The sequence below is a fragment of the Salmo trutta genome, chromosome 33 (genome assembly GCF_901001165.1).
Source record: "Salmo trutta chromosome 33, fSalTru1.1, whole genome shotgun sequence".
Classification (NCBI taxonomy): Eukaryota; Metazoa; Chordata; class Actinopteri; order Salmoniformes; family Salmonidae; genus Salmo; species Salmo trutta.
The window spans coordinates 37,978,686-38,000,510 of record NC_042989.1 but is presented as its reverse complement, the minus strand read 5'-3'; the positions used below and the strand labels follow the sequence as shown (position 1 = coordinate 38,000,510).

At 42.1% G+C, this 21,825-nt stretch overlaps 1 protein-coding gene across 3 annotated transcripts in view; it reads left to right on the top strand.

Annotated features, from left to right (window-relative positions):
- The window catches only part of LOC115172949 (gamma-2-syntrophin-like), a 75,273-nt gene that overhangs the window by 7,842 nt on the left and 45,606 nt on the right, over positions 1–21,825 (top strand). For 2 of the 3 annotated variants that reach the window (XM_029730850.1, XM_029730849.1), the window contains exons 2-8: positions 7,327–7,464; positions 7,998–8,054; positions 9,592–9,649; positions 12,137–12,180; positions 14,477–14,518; positions 15,415–15,502; positions 17,113–17,204. In XM_029730850.1, coding sequence (XP_029586710.1) covers positions 7,327–7,464; positions 7,998–8,054; positions 9,592–9,649; positions 12,137–12,180; positions 14,477–14,518; positions 15,415–15,502; positions 17,113–17,204 — 519 coding nt within the window. Of the gene's footprint in view, positions 1–7,326; positions 7,465–7,997; positions 8,055–9,591; positions 9,650–12,136; positions 12,181–14,476; positions 14,519–15,414; positions 15,503–17,112; positions 17,205–21,825 lie in introns of those variants that run through there. The other variant, XM_029730851.1, reaches the window with a different exon arrangement.

Sequence of the window (21,825 nt, the reverse complement as noted above, 5' to 3'; positions counted from 1 at the left end):
TTCTCATGTGGTAGTTTTTTTCCTTCTGGTTTCTGATATGGCTTTTTTTCTCCCAATGGCATGCTAACAGCATGTTTGATAGTACCAGGTGGGTGCTCCTTGTTCGGCAATGGAGGACCAATACCCACTGAGGAGAGGGTCCTATGGAGGAACTGACCGTCAGAGAAGTAGATTTGGTGCACTGATGAAGCGCTCCGGGCCTGTATGTCAGACAGTCTTCTCTCTGGCTGTGCCATCGATGCCCCCCTCCCCCCACCGAAGCTACACTGCCTTTCCAATCCAATCTGCCTCAACTCCAAGCCTTTCATCCCAATCCAAATAGAAACATTTAATCTCCATTTGTTGTTTGTTGATTTAGCTTTTTAAAATGTAGCCTTTATTTAACTAGGCAAGTCAGTTAAGAACAAATTCTTATTTATAATGACGGCCTACCGGGGAACAGTGGGTTCACTGTCATATTTAGGGGCAGAATGACAGATTTTTTTATCTTGTCAGCTCGGGGATTCGATCCAGCAACCTTTCCGTTACTGGCCCAACTGCCACCCCGATGCACCTTCAGATTCTTTTCTGTAATGAAATACAAGTTAAAAGGTCCAATGCAGTCTTTTTTTATATCTCAATATCAAATAATTTCTGGGTAACAATTAAGTCCCTTACTGTGATTGTTTTCAATTAAAATGGTCAAAAAGAAACAAAAATAGCTTCTTAACAAATTTCTCAAGCAAGAATGTATTTAGGACTGTGTCAGAGTATGGAGGGGAAAACTGAAAACTAGCTGTTATTGGCAGAGAGGTTTGGAACTCTTTCTTATTGGACTATTCATTAATTTACTTCCTGATGATGTCACCAGGCAGGCCAAAACTCCATCCCACCAAAACAGGCTGAAATTTCAGGTGGTCTTTTCAAACAGCTCTTACACTAAAATGACATTATCAAAATGTTCACAATTTCACAGTATAATTCCAAACTTATAGTGTGGAAATATATATAAAACACAGGACGTTATTGATTACGGTATTGATTGCACTGGTCCTTTAACAAAATTATTTGTATTAAAACAACATTGTTTATTAGTGTCATATCCAGCCACCACAGATGTGATTGGCCAGTTGACAGTAGTTAGGGAGCTTAATGAAGCTCTATTGGCATTATGGGGCGGCAGCGTAGCCTAGTGGTTAGAGTGTTGGACTAGTAACCGAAAGGTTGCAAGTTCAAATCCCCGAGCTGACAAGGTACAAATCTGTCATTCTGCTCCTGAACAAGGCAGTTAACCCACTGTTCCTAGGCTGTAATTGAAAATAAGAATTTATTCTTAACTGACTTGCCTAGTTAAATAAACATCCAGTTTTTGATGGGCTTCATAGATTTTTTTTATTTGTCAGAAGTGGTAACTTAAAGGGAGATTTCATATTCATTATCTCCAGCAGCACCACCCCAAAATCAACGTACAGTACCAGTCAAAAGTTTGGACACACCTACTCATTCCAGGGTTTTTCTTTTCTTTTTACTGTATTCGACAATGTAGAAAATTGTAAAAAAATAAAGAAAAACCCTTGAATGAGTAGGTGTGTCCAAACTTTTGACTGGTACTGTATGTGGAAATGGCGCGTTTCTATGTTTTGCAGTAAAAAAAAAAAGTTTCCAATGACATCATCAACCATTTAGTAATTTATTTAAAAAAAATGCACACTGACGATGTCAACTGAAACACTTATCTTCCCATATCTTTTTTTTTTTTACCACAAAACATAGAAACGCGCCATTTTCACATCATGTTGATGTTTGAATAGTGCTGCAGATTATGAAAATGAAGTAGAACATTTTTTTAAATAAATTGGACTTGCGCAATGATAGTGTGTGGTCCTTTTTACTACGACTCGGGAAACCATGCAGTTTATTCATCTACAGATTCAAATACACGGTGATGAGCTTGATGCTCTTTTCGAATAAATATCGAAAGGTTCTGGTGACATGATACTTGGCTGCCGTTTGACAAATAAAAATAATCTTATCCATAATAATCTCATCATGTCGCCTATACCCACATTACACTATGAGTGCGAGCTGTTGGTTAGAGCACAGTGCCAAGACCAGAGTGGCACATTAACTATATAATGCAACGTATCTAGTGACAGAACCATAAGAGAAGTGGAAAATGCGATGGAAACCTATTGGACTTGTAATTCTTATTCGGTACATGGAATTTGAAATGCAAATATATATATATATATATATATTTTTATGTGCGCTACGTCATTACATTTACATTTTAGTCATTTAGCAGACGCTCTTATCCAGAGCGACTTACAGTAGTGAATGCATACATTTCATACAATTTCATACATTTTTATTTTTTCTGTGCTGGCCCCCCGTCATCACGCACAGCCTTTTATCCGCAACAAGTACATTTGACGGAAGCACATCTCTGGTGGGATGTATTTTTTTTTTATGTGGATTTTACAATATTCGCATACAATCTTTTTTTTTTGCCAATTGGATGGAAACCTAGCGACTGGCTTATGGCACTAATAGGCTTTGTACTTTCTTTTCACCCCATCTGCATCCAGATAGAATGCCAGATTTAATTATGGTGTAGTGTCCCCTCGTGTTTATTGTCCAGCAGTATTTTCCCTTAGTCTCTACATAAAGCTTTGAAGTATATTTCTCTCCTCCTGGAAATCGGGGGGGGGGGGGGGGATGCATGACCTAAATTCCAAACTGTGTTTTAAAAAGAATTTGCTCCTTCTCTAAAACTTTAAAAGAGGCATGGATCAAACGTTTGTGCTATTACATCCTAGTAGATCACTCTTTGGGTTTAGTGAAAACACAAATTTGGATTAAAAGATTTGGATCTCAAGTATTTTTTGCTATTTTAAATAATTGAGATTTACCACATTAACACTTTACTGGAAGTTCCTTCTTATGAAATGTTGTTGAAAACATAAAGGTTCAACCAAAGTTAGAAAACCTAAAATAATAGAACCATATTTCTTTTGTATTGTGGCATTTCTTTTTTGTGGTGTCATAGACTTCAAAATGAACAGTTCTTCTTTAGAAATTTCGACATGTCATCTTTCGTTAGCAGATTGTGTGATCTCTCCTGGCTAATTGCATAACCTGCAGTTGAGAAACATGGAAGGTGAAGACACTCAAGTGCATGTCGAAGAGCTCTGACAAGATGGGACGGGTACATGCCGTGTCTCTCTTCTCCCACCACCAGGGTACTGGGTCTTGAGGTGTGGGAATTGAAGGCTTCTGTACAACTGCATCTTGTTGTGAACTCATTGAATGATGGCTATACAGAGTGGCTCTGAGTTGTTTTCTTAAGCTATTTTTCCACGTTTTCAAAGAGCTCCTCTAAGGCGGACATCTTGGTCTTCTTGTGGCGTTATTGGGAAGAGAAAAATATGGTGCTTTATGCTTAAACAAAAATGGTGCTTAAGCAAGCATTGTTTTAATTCAAACTTATTGTTTAGTTGTACCTGAATTACTTCTGATCAATGCCAATAGTAGAATGGCGCCGGAGAGGATGGCTAACGTCTCATGTGCTCCTAACCAACTGTGTTATTTGTTCATTTTTTTTGCATTGTTTGTAACTTATTTTGTAATTTATTTTGTACATAATGTTGTTGCTACCGTGTCTTATGACCGACAATAACTTCCGGACATCACAACAGCGATTACTCACCACGAACTGGTAGAAGCTTTTTCCTTTAACGAGTCCGACGAGTCCGACGTGAAGGATATACTGCTTTCCCGGGAACAGGCCCAAATTTGCGTGAAGAGAAGAAGGAGAAAAAGGGGGCGGAGTTTGGGCTGCGTTCTGAGAATTCGTAGGTGAGCGAGTAAAACCCCCACTGCCATCCGTTCTATTGGCAAACATGCAATCATTGGAAAATAAAATCGATGTCCTACGAGCAAAATTAAACTACCAAAGTGACATTAAAAACTGTAATATCTTATGTTTCACCGAGTAGTGGCTGAACGACGACATGAACAACAGGCATTACACTGTAATGGTGCACGATATCTAAGGAAGTCTCAAGGTTTTGCTCACCTGAGGTAGAGTATCTCGTGATAAGCTGTAGACCACACTATCTACCTAGAGAGTTTTCATCTGTATTTTTTGTAGCTGTCTACATACCACCACAGACCAATGCTGGCATTAAGACCGCACTCAATGAGCTGTATACGGGCATAAGCAAGCAAGAAAATGCTCATCCAGAGGCGGCACTCTTAGTGGCCGGGGACTTTAATGTAGGGAAACTTAAATCCGGTTTGAGCAAATTTCAACCAGCATGTCACATGTGCAACCAGAGGAGAAAAAACTCTAGACCACCTTTACTCCACACGCAGAGATACGTACAAAGCTCTCCCTCGCCTTCCATTTTGGCAAATCTGACCATAATTCTATCCCCCTGATTCCTGCTTACAAGCAAAAATTAAAGCAGGAAGCACCAGTGACTCAGTCAATGAAAAAGTGGTCAGATGAAGCAGATGCTAAGCTACAGGACTGTTTTGCTAGCACAGACTGGAATATGTTCTGGGATTCTTCTGGAGGCATTGAGGAGTACACCACATCAGTCATTAGCTTCATCAATAAGTGCATTGATGAAGTCGTCCCCACAGTGACTGTACGTACATACCAGAAGCCATGGATTACAGGCAACATCCGCACTGAGCTAAATGCTTGAGCTGCCGCTTTCAAGGAGCGGGACTCTAACACGGAAGCTTATAAGAAATCCTGCTTTGCCCTCTGACGAACCATCAAACAGGCAAAGTGTCAATACAGGACTAAGATTGAATCGTACTACACTGACTCCAACAGTCGTCGGATGTGGCAGGGCTTGCAAACTACAGACTACAAATCGAAGCACAGCTGAGAGCTGCCCAGTGACGCGAGCCTTCCAGACGAGCCCAATTACTTCTATGCTCACTTCGAGGCAAGTAACACTGAAACATGCATGAGAGCATCAGCTGTTTTGGACGACTGTGTGATCACGCTCTGCGCAGCCGATGTGAGTAAGACCTTTAAACAGGTCAACATTCACAAGGCCGCAGGGCCAGATGGATTACCAGGATGTGTACTCCGAGCATGCGCTGACCAACTGGCAAGTGTCTTCACTGACATTTTCAACCTCTCCCTTTCTGAGTCTGTAATACCAACATGTTTCAAGCAGACCACCATAGTCCCTGTGCCCAAGAACACTAAGGTAACCTGCCTAAATGACTACCAACCCGTAGCACTCACGTCTGTGGCCATGAAGTGCTTTGAAAGGCTGGTCATGGCTCACATCAACACCATTATCCCAGAAACCCTAGACCCACTCCAATTTGCAAACCGCCCTAACAGATCCACAGATGATGCAATCTCTATTGCTCTCCACACTGCCCTTTCCCACCTGAACAAAAGGAACACCTATGTGAGAATGCTATTCATTGACTACAGCTCAGCGTTCAACACCATAGTACCCTCAAAGCTCATCACTAAGCTAAGGACCCTGGGACTAAAAACCTCCCTCTGCAACTGGATCATGGGCTTCCTGACGGGCCTCCCCCAGGTGGTAAGGGTAGGTAACAACATATCCGCCACGCTGATCCTCAACACGGGGGCCCATCAGGGGTGAGTGCTCAGTCCCCTCCTGTACTCCCTGTTCACTCATGACTGCACGGCCAGGCACGACTCCAACACCCTCATTAATTTTGCCGATGACACAACAGTGGTAGGCCTTATCACCGACAACGATGAGGCAGCCTATAGGGAAGAGGTCAGAGACCTGGCCGTGTGGTGCCAGGACAACAACCTTTCCCTCAACGTGATCAAGACAAAGGAGATGATTGTGGACTACAGGAAAAGGAACACACCCCTATTCTCGTCGACGGGGCTGTAGTGGAGCAGGTTGAGAGCTTCAAGTTCCTTGGTGTCCACATCACCAACAAACTAACATGGTCCAAGCACACCAAGACAGTTGTGAAGAGGGCACGACAAAACCTATTCCACCTCAGGAGACTGAAAAGATTTGGCATGGGTCCTCAGATCCTCAAAAAGTTCTACAGCTGCACCATCAAGAGCATCCTGACTGGTTGCATCACTGCCTGGTATGGCAACTGCTCGGCCTCCGACCGCAAGGCACTACAGAGGGTAGTGCGTACGGCCCAGTACATCACTGGGGCCAAGCTTCCTGCCATCCAGGACCTCTATACCAGGTGGTGTCAGAGGAAGGCCCTAAAAATTGTCAAAGCCGCCCTAGTCATAGACTGTTCTCTCTGCTACCGCATGGCAAGCGGTACCGGAGTGCCAAGTCTAGGTCCAAGAGGCTTCTAAACAGCTTCTACCCCAAAGCCATAAGACTCCAAAACATCTAATCAAATGGCTACCCAGACCATTTGATTTGTCCACCCCCGCCCCCTCTTTTAAACTGCTGCTACTCTGTTATTATCTATGCATAGTCGCTTTAATAACGCTACCTACATGTACATACTACCTCAATTACCTCAACTAATCAGTGCCCCCGCACATTGACTCTGTACCAATAGCCCCCAGTATATAGCCTCGCTATTGTTATTTTACTGCTGCTCTTTAATTATTTGTTACTTTTATTTGTTATTCTTATTTGATTTTTATTTTTTAACTGCATTATTGGTTAGGGGCTTGTTAGTAAGCATTTCACTGTGAGGTCTACAGTGTTGTATTTGGCTCATGTGACAAATACAGTTTGATTTGATAACACCTGAGTGCTTTAGTAAAATAAAAGACCATTCTAGAACTCTCAAAAATCCTCCATGCATTATTTTTCCAGCACATTATGCAAAAGCAAGAGATGGAACGAAGAAGAAGGCATAGAAATAAACCATGGAGGATATAATGTGAACAGAAGTAGCGGCACAAAACAGAGGGAAAAGAAAACAAATGTTAATAAATCTTAGTCTTTCTTTGAAGCAGCAGTGTACATCTGCTCTCTGAGTTCTTGTTGTTAGTGAGAGAACTAGGCCACTAGAAGACTGGTTATTTGGACGACCCAATTACCTTAGGAACGGAGGACATGATAAATGCAGCCAAACAGATGGTCAAACATACTGTTGGTTTTACTCTCAGACCCTCAGGTTTTGGGTGATAAGATCAGTTGCTATACATTCAATTATTTTTATTTGTCTCAGGCCGGGATTCAAACCGTCAAAGATTAGCAACATCTCACCACATGGCGATCGAGTTTTATAATATTTACGTCCTGTTGTGGTGTAAACACAGAAGAGCCGACAAATCCACAGTCTACGTCCCTGTAACTCAGGCAGGTAAAATCCTATTTGTTTTCTATGTGTTCGCAGACAAAAGCTGGAATTGCCCTGCTGTATAACAAGGAGACCAGTAATACTTATGATGTTCGTCTGAAGCTGACTAAAGAGGTATTGACCGTACAGAAGCTGGATGTGGTTTGCACGAGAGGGTGTGACCCACAATTAAATGTAAGTACTTAAGATCTATCTTGACATTAAGGGGTCGCATGGGTGTCATAGTGGGCTTTCCTATACTTGGATTAACCAGGTACACATAACTAACCTTTTAAACTCAAACTGGTATTTGTGTGTGAATATATTTGTGCTCCTGTTACTCGGCGTTCGCCGAAGGTGACCTGAAGTGACTTCAGTTCCGTTCACATTAATACCTGATGACGACGACAACTCGGCTGGCTTTTCACTTCCTGATACTGATGTCATAGCTCACGATAGCTTTAGTTGGATGTAATTGGGGACAGGAAAGATCTGACTCACATTTAGCTTTAGTATGGTCGTCAATTGTATAGCGTACATATACTGTATTGAAAATCTATAGTAATGGAAGTATCTTCTTTATTGTTAGCATGGAGGCATTCTGTATCTGTCAATGTTAGGGTTTTGATAGTGAGGATAATTGGAGGATGCACACTCGGGTGTTATCCTCCAGCCTTGTTTCAACATTTCAAGATTATTTTACCAAGGTCAATTCCCATTTTTTAAAGCACAGAACTGTCGTTCTCCGAAGGCAGGCAGCTGGAGGTCTGGGCCTAAGCATCAAAGTAAGTGGTTACATTTTCATCAATAGAACATCTAAAGTGTATTGGACCTTTTATAAGAGATTCTGGACTCTGTTATAACAAACCTTAACGCAATGGTAAATCTAAGCGCAGGTGGTAGTCAGAAATATTTTTTGTTGTTGCTATTTTCGCTATTACAATTATCAGCTGACTTGTTGGCGTTGGCGAGAAAGAGCTGTATTTTGATGAATATACAAGTTGTGGGTGTGTTGAGGCTTGGCCCTTCACTGGTCAATCAGAACGTGCTCCATGGTGAAATATGTGGTTGCTTCCACATTGTGTGTTTAGGGTATTTTATGCATTGCCTTGGAATCAACTCCAATTCCAATGTTAGTCCGTTATAGTTTGTTAAATGGCTTAACAGAAATGAAATAACAAAATGTAGACCTATCTTTGTTAAATAAGTTAACTCGGAACCCATTTGCTGTCCACATTGTTCTAAGCAATTGCATGTTTTCAATAGCATTCACACTGATATAGGGGCTAGGCCTTCTGTAAATTAAATGATGGCTGAGAATGGACTTGCCAAACATTGTCAATAAACAAGATTAAATTCATTATTGATAAGGCCTAACAAGAGAACAAATAAAAACAAAACGAAACAACAACCTGTTTTAAATAGGCTATGTCACACTTACAGGCATCATCATTTCTCTCTGTGGACATATAATATTAATACGACTCAGACTATGGAGGGTTTTACGCACGTCCGAAACGGGACGTTCAGGTCTAAAATAATGTGGGCCTGCCTACAATACATAGATTAAAAGGGAATGTCGGCTCACTGTTTTACTCCTCTTAAACTTTATATTTTAATTAAGCTTTGGTGATTAAGATTTATTTCCAAGCGGTCTCAGGAGCCAAACCGTTTATCGACAGTCTTGACTACTTTGCAATTGCATTGGGCAGAAAAAATAAATAAAATCCTTCATTGAGAGGAGAGGAGTCTATGCTTTGTTTTCAATCAAATAAAACAAAATGGGGAAAAAGTTTTGTTTCTTCTGTTTCTAAATAAGAAGTATAAAGGCACTAAAAGCACGTTTAGGCTACTCTTGTTCCATGCACATATGGGCAGTGTGCATCACGGCTGGATAGGCTGTGTTTCAGCTGTCAGAATTCATGACATAACCAACTGTGTTACCACTAAAACCAGCTTTTTGTTGGTCTTAAATATCCGTCTCAGAGCTGCCAGAAATTAGCACTTTGGACACGCCTCAAATATTTCCACCCCTCCCATCTGAGCACAAGCAAGGTGACATAAGACAGGTAAACTGCCGAACCTGGTTTTTACATGATGGAATTGCTAACTAACGTGCGTTTGATACTAGTGCCACCTTTGTTATTATGGGGTATTGTGTGTAGATTGAAAAAAACAATTTAATCAATTTTAGAATAAGGCTGTAACGTAACAAAATGTGGAAAAAGTCAAGGGGTCTGAATACTTTCTGAATGCACTATATATATAGAAATGTTACACATGTTACACATTTAAAAATTACCTTTCTCTTGTGTCTCCCAGGGGGGTGCTGAGCATAAAGTGCCTGTGGTCATTTCAAAGATGTTTAAAGATCAAGTAGGTAAGGCAGTATTGAACATTTCTACCAGTGATGTGGACTAAAATATCTACCAGTGATGTGGACTGAAACATCTTACGGTGATGTGGACTGAAACATCTACCGGTGATGTGGACTAAAACATCTTACGGTGATGTGGACTGAAACATCTACCGGTGATGTGGACTAAAATATCTGACGGTGATGTGGACTAAAATATCTGACAGTGATGTGGACTGAAACATCGGACAGTGATGTGGACTGAAACATCGGACAGTGATGTGGACTGAAACATCGGACAGTGATGTGGACTGAAACATCGGACGGTGACGTGGACTAAAATATCTGACGGTGATGTGGACTGAAACGTCTGACAGTGATGTGGACTGAAACGTCTGACAGTGACGTGGACTGAAACATCGGACAGTGACGTGGACTGAAACATCGGACAGTGACGTGGACTGAAACATCGGACAGTGACGTGGACTGAAACATCGGACAGTGACGTGGACTGAAACATCGGACAGTGACGTGGACTGAAACATCGGACAGTGACGTGGACTGAAACATCGGACAGTGACGTGGACTGAAACGTCGGACAGTGACGTGGACTGAAACATCGGACAGTGACGTGGACTGAAACATCGGACAGTGACGTGGACTGAAACGTCGGACAGTGACGTGGACTGAAACGTCGGACAGTGACGTGGACTGAAACATCGGACAGTGACGTGGACTGAAACGTCGGACAGTGACGTGGACTGAAACGTCGGACAGTGACGTGGACTGAAACGTCGGACAGTGACGTGGACTGAAACGTCGGACAGTGACGTGGACTGAAACATCGGACAGTGACGTGGACTGAAACATCGGACAGTGACGTGGACTGAAACGTCTGACAGTGACGTGGACTGAAACATCGGACAGTGACGTGGACTGAAACATCGGACAGTGACGTGGACTGAAACATCGGACAGTGACGTGGACTGAAACATCGGACAGTGACGTGGACTGAAACGTCGGACAGTGACGTGGACTGAAACACTTTAGGTTATGTTCCGCTCATGTTTATACGTTTCTATGTCAGGTAATTATTGTATTACTACATTGGTAACCAGAACGCAGTTGATCAACTGTACATGGAAATATTCTGACGAGGTATATAAAACAATGGTTTAATTGTAACGAATAGGAACTAGACCCATTCTGTTAGAGCCTCCCACTGCTCAGGATAACCCTGAGATTGAACCCTAAAATAGAAGGGCATCTTCTCTTTTGCCACATCCCCCAATTCCTTTCTGGTAGTGAAAGCAGAAAACCATGCCTCTAGTCACCCAGAGAGGAACGTGCTTCTAGTCACCCAGAGAGGAACGTGCTTCGAGTCACCCAGAGAGGAACATGCTTCTAGTCACCCAGAGAGGAACATGCTTCGAGTCACCCAGAGAGGAACAAGCTTCTAGTCACCCAGAGCGGAACATGCTTCTAGTCACCCAGAGAGGAACATGCCTCAGAGAGGAAAGTTAACATGCTTCTAGTCACCCAGAGAGGAACATGCCTCAGAGAGTAAAGTTAACATGCTTCTAGTCACCCAGAGAGGAACATGCTTCGAGTCACCCAGCGAGGAACATGCTTCTAGTCACCCAGCGAGGAACATGCTTCTAGTCACCCAGAGAGGAACATGCTTCTAGTCACCCAGAGAGGAACATGCTTCGAGTCACCCAGAGAGGAACATGCTTCTAGTCACCTAGAGAGGAACATGCTTCTAGTCACCCAGAGAGGAACATGCTTCTAGTCACCCAGAGAGGAACATGCTTCTAGTCACCCAGAGAGGAACATGCTTCTAGTCACCCAGCGAGGAACATGTCTCAGAGGAAAGTTAACATGCTTCTAGTCACCCAGAGAGGAACATGCTTCTAGTCACCCAGAGAGGAACATGCTTCTAGTCACCCAGAGAGGAACATGCTTCTAGTCACCCAGAGAGTAACATGCTTCTAGTCACCCAGAGAGGAACATGCTTCTAGTAACCCAGAGAGGAACATTCTTCTAGTCACCCAGAGAGGAACATGCCTCAGAGTGGAAAGTTAACATGCTTCTAGTCACCCAGAGAGGAACATGCTTCTAGTCACCCAGAGAGGAACATGCCTCAGAGTGGAAAGTTAACATGCTTCTAGTCACCCAGAGAGGAACATGCTTCTAGTCACCCAGCGAGGAACATGCTTCTAGTCACCCAGAGTGGAACATGCCTCCGAGAGGAAAGTTAACATGCTTCTTCAAAGATGAAAATCTTTTCAGCAGTTAAGAAGTTTCATTGTTTTGTTAACGCTGCTGCAAATGAGTTAATATCCCGATTAGTTCCATATTTCATGATTTATTGTGTTCCTGAGAGCTCTGTGATGTGGAGATTAGGCAGACAGGAACATTGATATTTCCATCACATTGCCATGTATGAAATGAGTCATTATTTTCTAATGTTTTTATTAACCTTTCACACTCAACGATTGGCGCCCGCAGCATACCAAACCGGAAAGCTATTCGTTGGGGACGCTATGTTACAGGTTAGTGCACCCTCAGGTCAGAGGCGAAAGACGGAGAGATATGCTCTTTGAATTTTAATTGAGCTGGAATGGAAGTTGTAATTTCACTTAGGGAACCTGAAAAGGAGCTATTTGATACTTTTATAAAATCAGTTTACATATGGATATATTTGCATTGATTATACAATCAATGGGCCAGTAACCATAAAGGTTGGGCCAGTAACCATAAAGGTTGCTAGATCAAATCCCTGAGCCGACAAGGTAAAAGTCTGTCGTTCTGCTCCTGAACAAGGCAGTTAGCCTAGGAACAGTGGGTTGTCATTGTAAATAAGAATTTGTTCATAACTGACTTGCCTAGTTAAATAAATAAAAATACAAAATATGCTGGTATACAGTGAGGGAATTTTTTTTTGATCCCCTGCTGATTTTGTACATTTGCCCACTGACAAAGAAATGATCAGTCTATCATTTTAATGGTAGGTTTATTTGAACAGTGAGAGACAGAATAACAACCAAAAAATCCAGAAAAACGCATGTCAAAAATGTTATAAATTGATTTGCATTTTAATGAGGGAAATAAGTATTTGACCCCCTCTCAATCAGAAAGATTTCTGGCTCCCAGGTGTCTTTTATACAGGTAACGAGCTGAGATTAGGAGCACACTCTTAAAGGGAGTGCTCCTAATCTCACCTTGTTACCTGTATAAAAGACACCTGTCCACAGAAGCAATCAATCAATCAGATTCCAAACTCTCCACCATGGCCAAGACCAAAGAGCTCTCCAAGGATGTCAGGGACAAGATTGTAGGCCTACACAAGGCTGGAATGGGCTACAAGACCATCGCCAAGCAGCTTGGTGAGAAGGTGACAACAGTTGGTGCGATTATTCGCAAATGGAAGAAACACAAAAGAACTGTCAATCTCCCTCAGCCTGGGGCTCCATGCAAGATCTCACCTCGTGGAGTTGCAATGATCATGAGAATGGTGAGGAATCAGCCCAGAACTACACGGGAGGATCTTGTCAATGATTTCAAGGCAGCTGGGACCATAGTCACCAAGAAAACAATTGGTAACACACTACGCCGTGAAGAACTGAAATCCTGCAGCGCCCGCAAGGTCCTCCTGCTCAAGAAAGCACATATACATGCCCATCTGAAGTTTGCCAATGAACATCTGAATGATTCAGAGTGACAACTTGGTGAAAGTGTTGTGGTCAGATGAGACCAAAATGGAGCTCTTTGGCATCAACTCAACTCGCCATGTTTGGAGGAGGAGGAATGCTGCCTATGACCCTAAGAACACCATCCCCACCGTCAAACATGGAGGTGGAAACATTATGCTTTGGGGGTGTTTTTCTGCTAAGGGGACAGTACAACTTCACCGCATCAAAGGGACGATGGACGGGGCCATGTACCATAAAATCTTGGGTGAGAACCTCCTTCACCTCAGCCAGGGCATTGAAAATGGGTCGTGGATGAGTATTCCAGCATGACAATGACCCAAAACACACGGCCAAGGCAAAAAAGGAGTGGCTCAAGAAGAGGCACATTAAGGTCCTGGAGTGGCCTAGCCAGTCTCCAGACCTTAATCCCATAGAAAATCTGTGGAGGGAGCTGAAGGTTCGAGTTGCCAAACATCAGCCTCGAAACCTTAATGACTTGGAGAACATCTGCAAAGAGGAGTGGGACAAAATCCCTCCTGAGATGTGTGCAAACCTGGTGGCCAACTACAAGAAACGTCTGACCTCTGTGATTGCCAACAAGGGTTTTGCCACCAAGTACTAAGTCATGTTTTGCAGAGGGGCCAAATACTTATTTCCCTCATTAAAATGCAAATCATTTTATAACATTTTTGACATTCGTTTTTCTGGTTGTTATTCTGTCTCTCACTGTTCAAATAAACCTACCATTAAAATTATAGACTGATCATTTCGTTGTCAGTGGGCAAACGTACAAAATCAGCAGGGGATCAAATACTTTTTTCCCTCACTGTAGGTATGTTCTCTCATGTGCAATTATCCTGTTGTCTTTGAAACACACGTCTTACAATAAACTAGAGATTCTAGACATGGTTGTAAATTACTGAACAATATTTACAATGACACTGAACCGTCTTAATCATAGTTACAGTATACAGCACCACTCAGAAAACATGAGCACCCTTAGGTTCTCTACAGTGACTTTATCTTACATGTCCAAAAGCAAAACAAGATTGCATCTGTTCGCATCACTTACATATGCCATGGAGTTGGCGTTTCATTTCTAATTGAGAGTGTTTGTTAACTTTGTTCTTCATCCTTTCTTGTTTCCTCCGTTTAGATCAACGGTATCAATGTCGAAAACTGTAGTCATGAAGAAGTTGTGAGTATAATTTATTCAGCTTCTGCACAGACGTTGTCACATATAATATTTTCCCCAGATTTAATAAAAAAAAATATATATTTTCCCTGTGATTCCGCAAAACGGAGAGATGCTTGTCCAAGTGAGCGGAGCTCTGTCATGTGATAAAGGAGACTCATTGAGTTTGTTTTGTTTTTACTTGTCTGGACTGTGACAAATCGATAAGGAGTAGATTCATCACACAAAGGCTGCACGGAAATTGAGCTCCTAGTTTAAGAGAGCTATGATTCATCATTCTCTCTCTCGCTCTCTCGCACTCTCAACAGCTGTTCTCTTTTATCACCTCCAGAACTTCTAAGCAATTTCACTTTAAAAAATACTTAAAGCGTATAAAGCCAAGCTGTCTTAATAGTAACAGACTATAGCAAAAAGAGTAACAACTGATGTTGTTGGGAAGAAGTCGAATAAATTTATTGTAGACAATAGCTTATGGTCGTTTTATTATTGTATCACTTTTGCAATGTCATTGGAAAATATTTAATTTGGCCTGCTGCTAAAAAAAATAAAAAAATACACGTATTTCTTGACTTGGCTCTGTCTGTGCCATACCAAGTGTAAATACCATCTACAAATCAGATAATGGGGTTGTCTGGTCTCAGACAAAGGGTAATTACTTTCCATTGTTTGCTTGTATCTTGCTAGCTTCTCACCAGCAAATGAAAGGCTGTATTTGAAGATATAGTAGTGTATGTGATTACTGAAGAGACATTACTTCAGACAGGGTTAACTGCTGATTGCATATTCTGTATTTATTTCAAGTGTTGCGTCGCGTCTGTGCTTAAATGGTGTACAGTTACATGTACTTGTAGGTGGCTATTTTTTGTTCATCTGAGACCCCCCCCCCCCCCACCTGGCAGGTTCATCTCCTGCGGACTGCTGGAGAGGAAGTCACCATCACTGTTCGGTACCTCAGGGAAGTTCCATCATTTTTAAAGCTACCATTGGGTAAGAGTTCTGAGTGGATGGACCATTACCATTACATGTGCCATGTAGTATTCTGTACTGTAACTACGCATTCAAAAAATGGAGAGGGAAGCTCAAGTGAAGCTGTCCGTTGGTTGACTGACTCAACCAATGGCCTGAAGACATGTTCATAAGCTTTCCTTTGTCTTCCTGTGGCAGCTGATCTAACTGAGTTTTGCTGTTTTCTGTAGAGGATTGATTAGAACAGTAGCTGGGACTTCTGTGCCAACCTAATGTCATATCAGAGACCTGCATTTGTCTCTGCTGGCCTCCCTGCCTGGCCTGCAGCATGCAGGAGACAGAATGTCAGCAGGCTGGTGTATTCTGTGGTTACATTGAATGTTTTTGGTCTGTTTTTAACAATGTGATAACGAGGTTGGCACATAATAGCTTGGTGTCCAAAATCCTAGCAGCCATATTGCTGGCGAACTAGGAACGACTACATAATGAGTCTGGAAATGGTCCTTTGAAGTTGTCGGCATGGTGAGTCAACAATGAAGCTGTTGAGCTTTATGCTGATTGGTTGGATGAGAGAGATGAGCTCCAATAGACCTAGTTGTATTCTTAGCTATGCTAATTCCCCACATGGTCCGGGTCCCAGGCTAGGGGACCAACGCTTTTGACAAGACATACTAGCACAAGGCCCTCTTTAAATTCTCTACCGCCTGGCCAAGGAGCTCTGATACCTGAGGTGCCCAGAGAGGCAGCCGTGGTTCTCTGATACCTGATGTACCCAGAGAGGCAGCCGTGGTGCTCTGATATCTGAGGTGCCCAGAGAGGCAGGTATGGTGCTCTGATATCTGAGGTACCCAGAGAGGCAGCCGTGGTGCTCTGATATCTGAGGTACGCAGAGAGGCAGCCGTGGTGCTCTGATACCTGAGGTGCCCAGAGAGGTAGCCGTGGTGCTCTGATATCTGAGGTACCCAGAGAGGCAGCCGTGGTGCTCTGATACCTGAGGTACCCAGAGAGGCAGCCGTGGTGCTCTGATACCTGAGGTACCCAGAGAGGCAGCCGTGGTGCTCTGATATCTGAGGTGCCCAGAGAGGCAGCCGTGGTGCTCTGATACCTGAGGTACCCAGAGAGGCAGCCGTGGTGCTCTAATACATGAGGTACCCAGAGAGGCAGATGTAGTGTTTGGTCACTGCTTGTGTGTTTTTTCGTTTTTGTTTGTAATCTTGTCTGTTGATTCTGTTTACTGTGGCAGCACCATTTTACTTAATCACTTTCTGAGTGTATGTACTTGTGCCTGGAGAATAAAGGTGAGGCTGATTCTGAGGCTGGTTTTGTGACTGAGGCTGGTTTTGTGACTGAGGCTGGTTTTGTGACTGAGGCTGGTTTTGTGACTGAGGCTGGTTTTGTGACTGAGGCTGGTTTTGTGACTGAGGCTGGTTTTGTGACTGAGACTGGTTTTGTGACTGAGGCTGATTCTGTGACTGAGGCTGATTCTGTGACTAAGACTGATTTTGTGACAGGCTGATTCTGTGACTGAGGCTGGTTTTGTGACTAAGGCTGATTTTGTGGCTTATTCTGAGGCTGATCACATGAAGTATTTCCTGTTTCAACAATATAACATTTGCTCTCATGGTTTTCAGGCTCTCCTGTAACATCCGCTGGTCAAAGTAGCAGAGTCTCTTCACCACTATTTGACAGCGGTTTACATTTAAATGGGAATTCTAGCAACACAGTAAGTAAACCTTAATGAAATTGCATTGTTTTTCTTACATGAAATGTTCTTGTGATTCCGGTATCATGCATTAATTTCACACTAATACACAGTGACAATTTTAGAAAGCTCCCAATACCTGGTTTGTGGATTTGATGTCTGGTTTAGACTGAGGGAGGAGGTGAGGATGTAAGTTGACAGGTGTAAGGAATCCTACAGTGACCCCCCCCCCCCCCCCCCCCCCCCAATAGTAAGATTAAAGCACAATGCTTGAAATAAACAAACCATTGCTACAGCCATACTCACCTCACTTGGCAGTGAGCCAATGAGGGGGGCGATGGCAGCAAGTCAGAGTGAGCTTAGCATCACATTAATGACATTGCCTTCCTCAGCCTTTTGTTCATAACAGCTCCAAGTTCTGTAGTAGTTGTGAGTATGACAGACTACTTTAGAGGACAGGATACTGTTGGAAACCTCATATGGAATCCCAGAGAAGATAGGTAGCCTACATGTACATTCAACTGTACATCCCCATCATATATACATACACAGTGTGTGTGTGTACAGTTGAAGTCGGAAGTTTACATACACCTTCGTCAAATACATTAGAACTCAGTTTTTCACAATTCCTGACATTTAATCCTAGTAAAAATTCCCTGTCTTAGGTCAGTTAGGATCACCACTTTATTGTAAAAATGTGACATGTCAGAATAATAATAATAAAGAGAATTATTTATTTCAGCTTTAATTTCTTTCATCACATTCACAGTGGGTTAGAAGTTTACATACACTCAATTAGTATTTGGTAGCATTGCCTTTAAATTGTTTAACTTGGGTCATACGTTTCGGGTAGCCTTCCACAAGCTTCCCACAATAAGTTGGGTGAATTTTGGCCCATTCCTCCTGACAGAGCTGGTGTAACTGAGTCAGGTTTGTAGGCCTCCTTGCTCACACATGCTTTTTCAGTTCTGCCCACACATTTTCTATTGGATTGAGTTCAGGGCTTTGTGATGGCCACTCTAATACCTTGACTTTGTTGTCCTTAAGCCATTTTGCCACAACTTTGGAAGTATGCTTGCTGTCATTGTCCATTTGGAAGACCCATTTGCGACCAAGCTTTAACTTCCTGACTGATGTCTTGAGATGTTGCTTCAATATGTTCACATAATTTTCCTCCCTCATGATGCCATCTATTTTGTGAAGTGCACCAATCCCTCCTGCAGCAAAGCACCCCCACAACATGATGCTGCCACCCCCGTACTTCACGGTTGGGATGGTGTTCTTCGGCTTGCAAGCATCCCCCTTTTTACTCCAAACATAACGATGGTCATTATGGCCAAACAGTTTTATTTTTGTTTCATCAGACCAGAGGATATTTCTCCAGAAAGTACGATCTTTGTGCAGTTGCAAACCGTAGTCTGGCTTTTTTATGGCAGTTTTGGAGCAGTGGCTTCTTCCTTGCTGAGCGGCCTTTCAGGTTGTGTCGATATAGGACTCGTTTTAGTGTGGATATAGATACTTTTGTATCTGTTTCCTCCAGCATCTTCACAAGGTCCTTTGTTGTTTTTCTGGGATTAATTTGCACTTTTTGCACCTAAGTACGTTAATTTCTAGGAGACCGAACGCGTCTCCTTCCTGAGCGGTATGATGGCTGCGTGGTCCCATGGTGTTTATACTCGCGTACTATTGTTTGTACAGATGAACGTGGAACATTCAGGCGTTTGGAAATTGCTCCCAAGGATGAGCCAGACTTGTGGAGGTCTACAATCTTTTTCTGAGGTCTTGGTTGATTTCTTTAGATTTTCGCATGATGTCAAGCAAAGAGGCACTGAGTTTGAAGGTAGGCCTTGAAATACATCCACAGGTACACCTCCAATTGACTCAAATGATGTCAATTAGCTTATCAGAAGCTTCTAAAGCCATGACATCATTTTCTGGAATTTTCCAAGCTTTAAAGGCACAGTCAACTTAGTGTATGTAAACTTCTGACCCACTAGAATTGTTATACAGTGAATTATAAGTGAAATAATCTGTCTGTAAACAATTGTTGGAAAAATTACTTGTGTCATGCAGAAAGTAGATGTCCTATCTGACTTGCCAAAACTATAGTTTGTTAACAAGAAAGTTGTGGAGTGGTTGAAAAACGAGTTTTAATGACTCCAACCTAAGGTTATGTAAACTTCCGACTTCAACTGTATATACAGTACCAGTCAAAAGTTTGGACACACCTACTCATTCAAGGGTTTTTCTTTATTTTTATTATTTTCTACCTTGTAGAGTAATAGTGAAGACATCAAGACTATGAAATAACACATATGGAGTCATGTAGTAACTAAAAAATGGTTAACCTCTTACATCTAGACGTTCCGCTAGCGGAATACCTGCTCCAATATCCAATGATAGGCGTGGCGCGAATTACAAATTCCTCAAAAATACAAAAACTTCAATTTTTCAAACATATGACTATTTTACAGCATTTTAAAGACAAGACTCTCCTTCATCTAACCACACTGTCTGATTTCAAAAAGGCTTTACAGCGAAAGCAAAACATTAGATTATGTCAGCAGAGTACCCAGCCAGAAATAATCAGACACCCATTTTTCAAGCTAGCATATAATGTCACAAAAAACAAAACCACAGCTAAATGCAGCACTAACCTTTGATGATCTTCATCAGATGACAATCCTAGGACATTATGTTATACAATACATGCATGTTTTGTTCAATCAAGTTCATATTTATATCAAAAACCAGCTTTTTACATTAGCATGTGACATTCAGAACTAGCATTCCCACCGAACACTTCCTGTGAATTTACTAAATTACTCACGATAAACGTTCACAAAAAACATAACAATTATTTTAAGAATTATAGATACAGAACTCCTTTGTGCAATCGAGGTGTCCGATTTTAAAATAGCTTTTCGGTGAAAGCACCCAGCAAGTTTAGCCTTCACCAAACTCCGATTTACTATTAGAAAAGTTTGATTACCTTTGTTCTTCATCAGAATGCACTCCCAGGACTGCTACTTCAATAACAAATGTTGGTTTGGTTCAAAATAATCCATAGTTATATCCAAATAGCGGCGTTTTGTTTGTGCGTTCAAGACACTATCCAAGGGTGACGAAGGGTTACGCGCCCGACGCGTTTCGTGACAAAAAATGTCTAAATATTCCATTACCGTACTTCGAAGCATGTCAACCGCTGTTTAAAATCAATTTTTATGCCATTTTTCTCGTAAAAAAGCGATAATATTCTGACCGGGAGTGGTTGTTTTCGTTCAAAGAGAGAGAAAGTAAACATGGAGTCGACTCGTGCACGCGCCTCAGTCTCATAGTACTCTGACCGGCCACTATCCAAACGCGCTAATGTTTTTCAGCCAGGGCCTGCAAAGCCACGATTCAGCTTTTTGCCGCCTTCTGAGAGCCCATGGGAGCCGTAGGAAGTGTCACGTAACAGCAGAGATCCCCTGTTTTGTATAGAGATGTTCAAGAAGGCCAAGAAATGGTCAGACAGGGTACTTCCTGTACAGAATCTTCTCAGGTTTTGGCCTGCCAAATGAGTTCTGTTATACTCACAGACACCATTCAAACAGTTTTAGAAACTTTGGAGTGTTTTCTATCCAAAGCTTATATGCATATTCTAGTTTCTGGGCAGGAGTAATAATCAGATTAAATCGGGTACGTTTTTTATCCGGCCGTGAAAATACTGCCCCCTAGCCATAACAAATCAAAATATATTTTATATTTGAGATTCCTTTGCCTTGATGACAGCTTTGCACACTCTTGGCATTCTCTCTAATTAATTAATTAAAAGTTATTTCCACAAATTAACTTTTAACAAGGCACACCTGTTAATTGAAATGCATTACAGGTGACTACCTCATGAAGCTGGTTGAGAGAATGCCAAGTGTGTGCAAAGCTGTCAAGGCAAAGAGTAGCTACTTAGTTTAACACTTTTTTGGTTACTACAGGATTCCATAAGTGTTATTTTATAGTTTTGATGTGTTCACTATTATTCTACAATGTAGGAAAATAGTAAAAAAGAATTAAGAAAAACCCTTGAATGAGTAGGTGTGTCCAAACTTTTGACTGATACTGTATATCTGGACTCCGACATTGCTCATCTTAATATTTCTACATTTCTTTTACTTTTAGATTTTTGTGTATTGTTAGATATTACTGCACTGTTGGAGCTACAAACATACATAATTATCACTACTCAGGATATGACTCAGACGTAGACACAGGAGGCGGATAGTTTGATCCTCAGAATGTTTATTATAACAAAGGGCAGGTCTAGGGCAGGCAGTGGTTCGTAAATCCAGGTCAGAGTCAATCAGGGACAGAACGGCGGACGGGCTCAGGGTCAGGACAGGCAGAATGGTCAAAACCAAGAAGACTAGAAAATAAACCTTGAGAACAGGAGAAAACAGGAAACACGCTGATAAGACCTGACAAAACAAGACGAACTGGCAACAGACTAACAGAAAACGCAGGTATAAATACACAGGGGATAATGGGGGAAATAGGAGACGCCTGGTGGGGTGGGGTGGGGGAGGGGTGGAGACATGCACAAGACAGGTGAAACAGATCAGGGTGTGCCTGCCAGCAATAACATCTGCTAGTAGGTGGAGCCTGA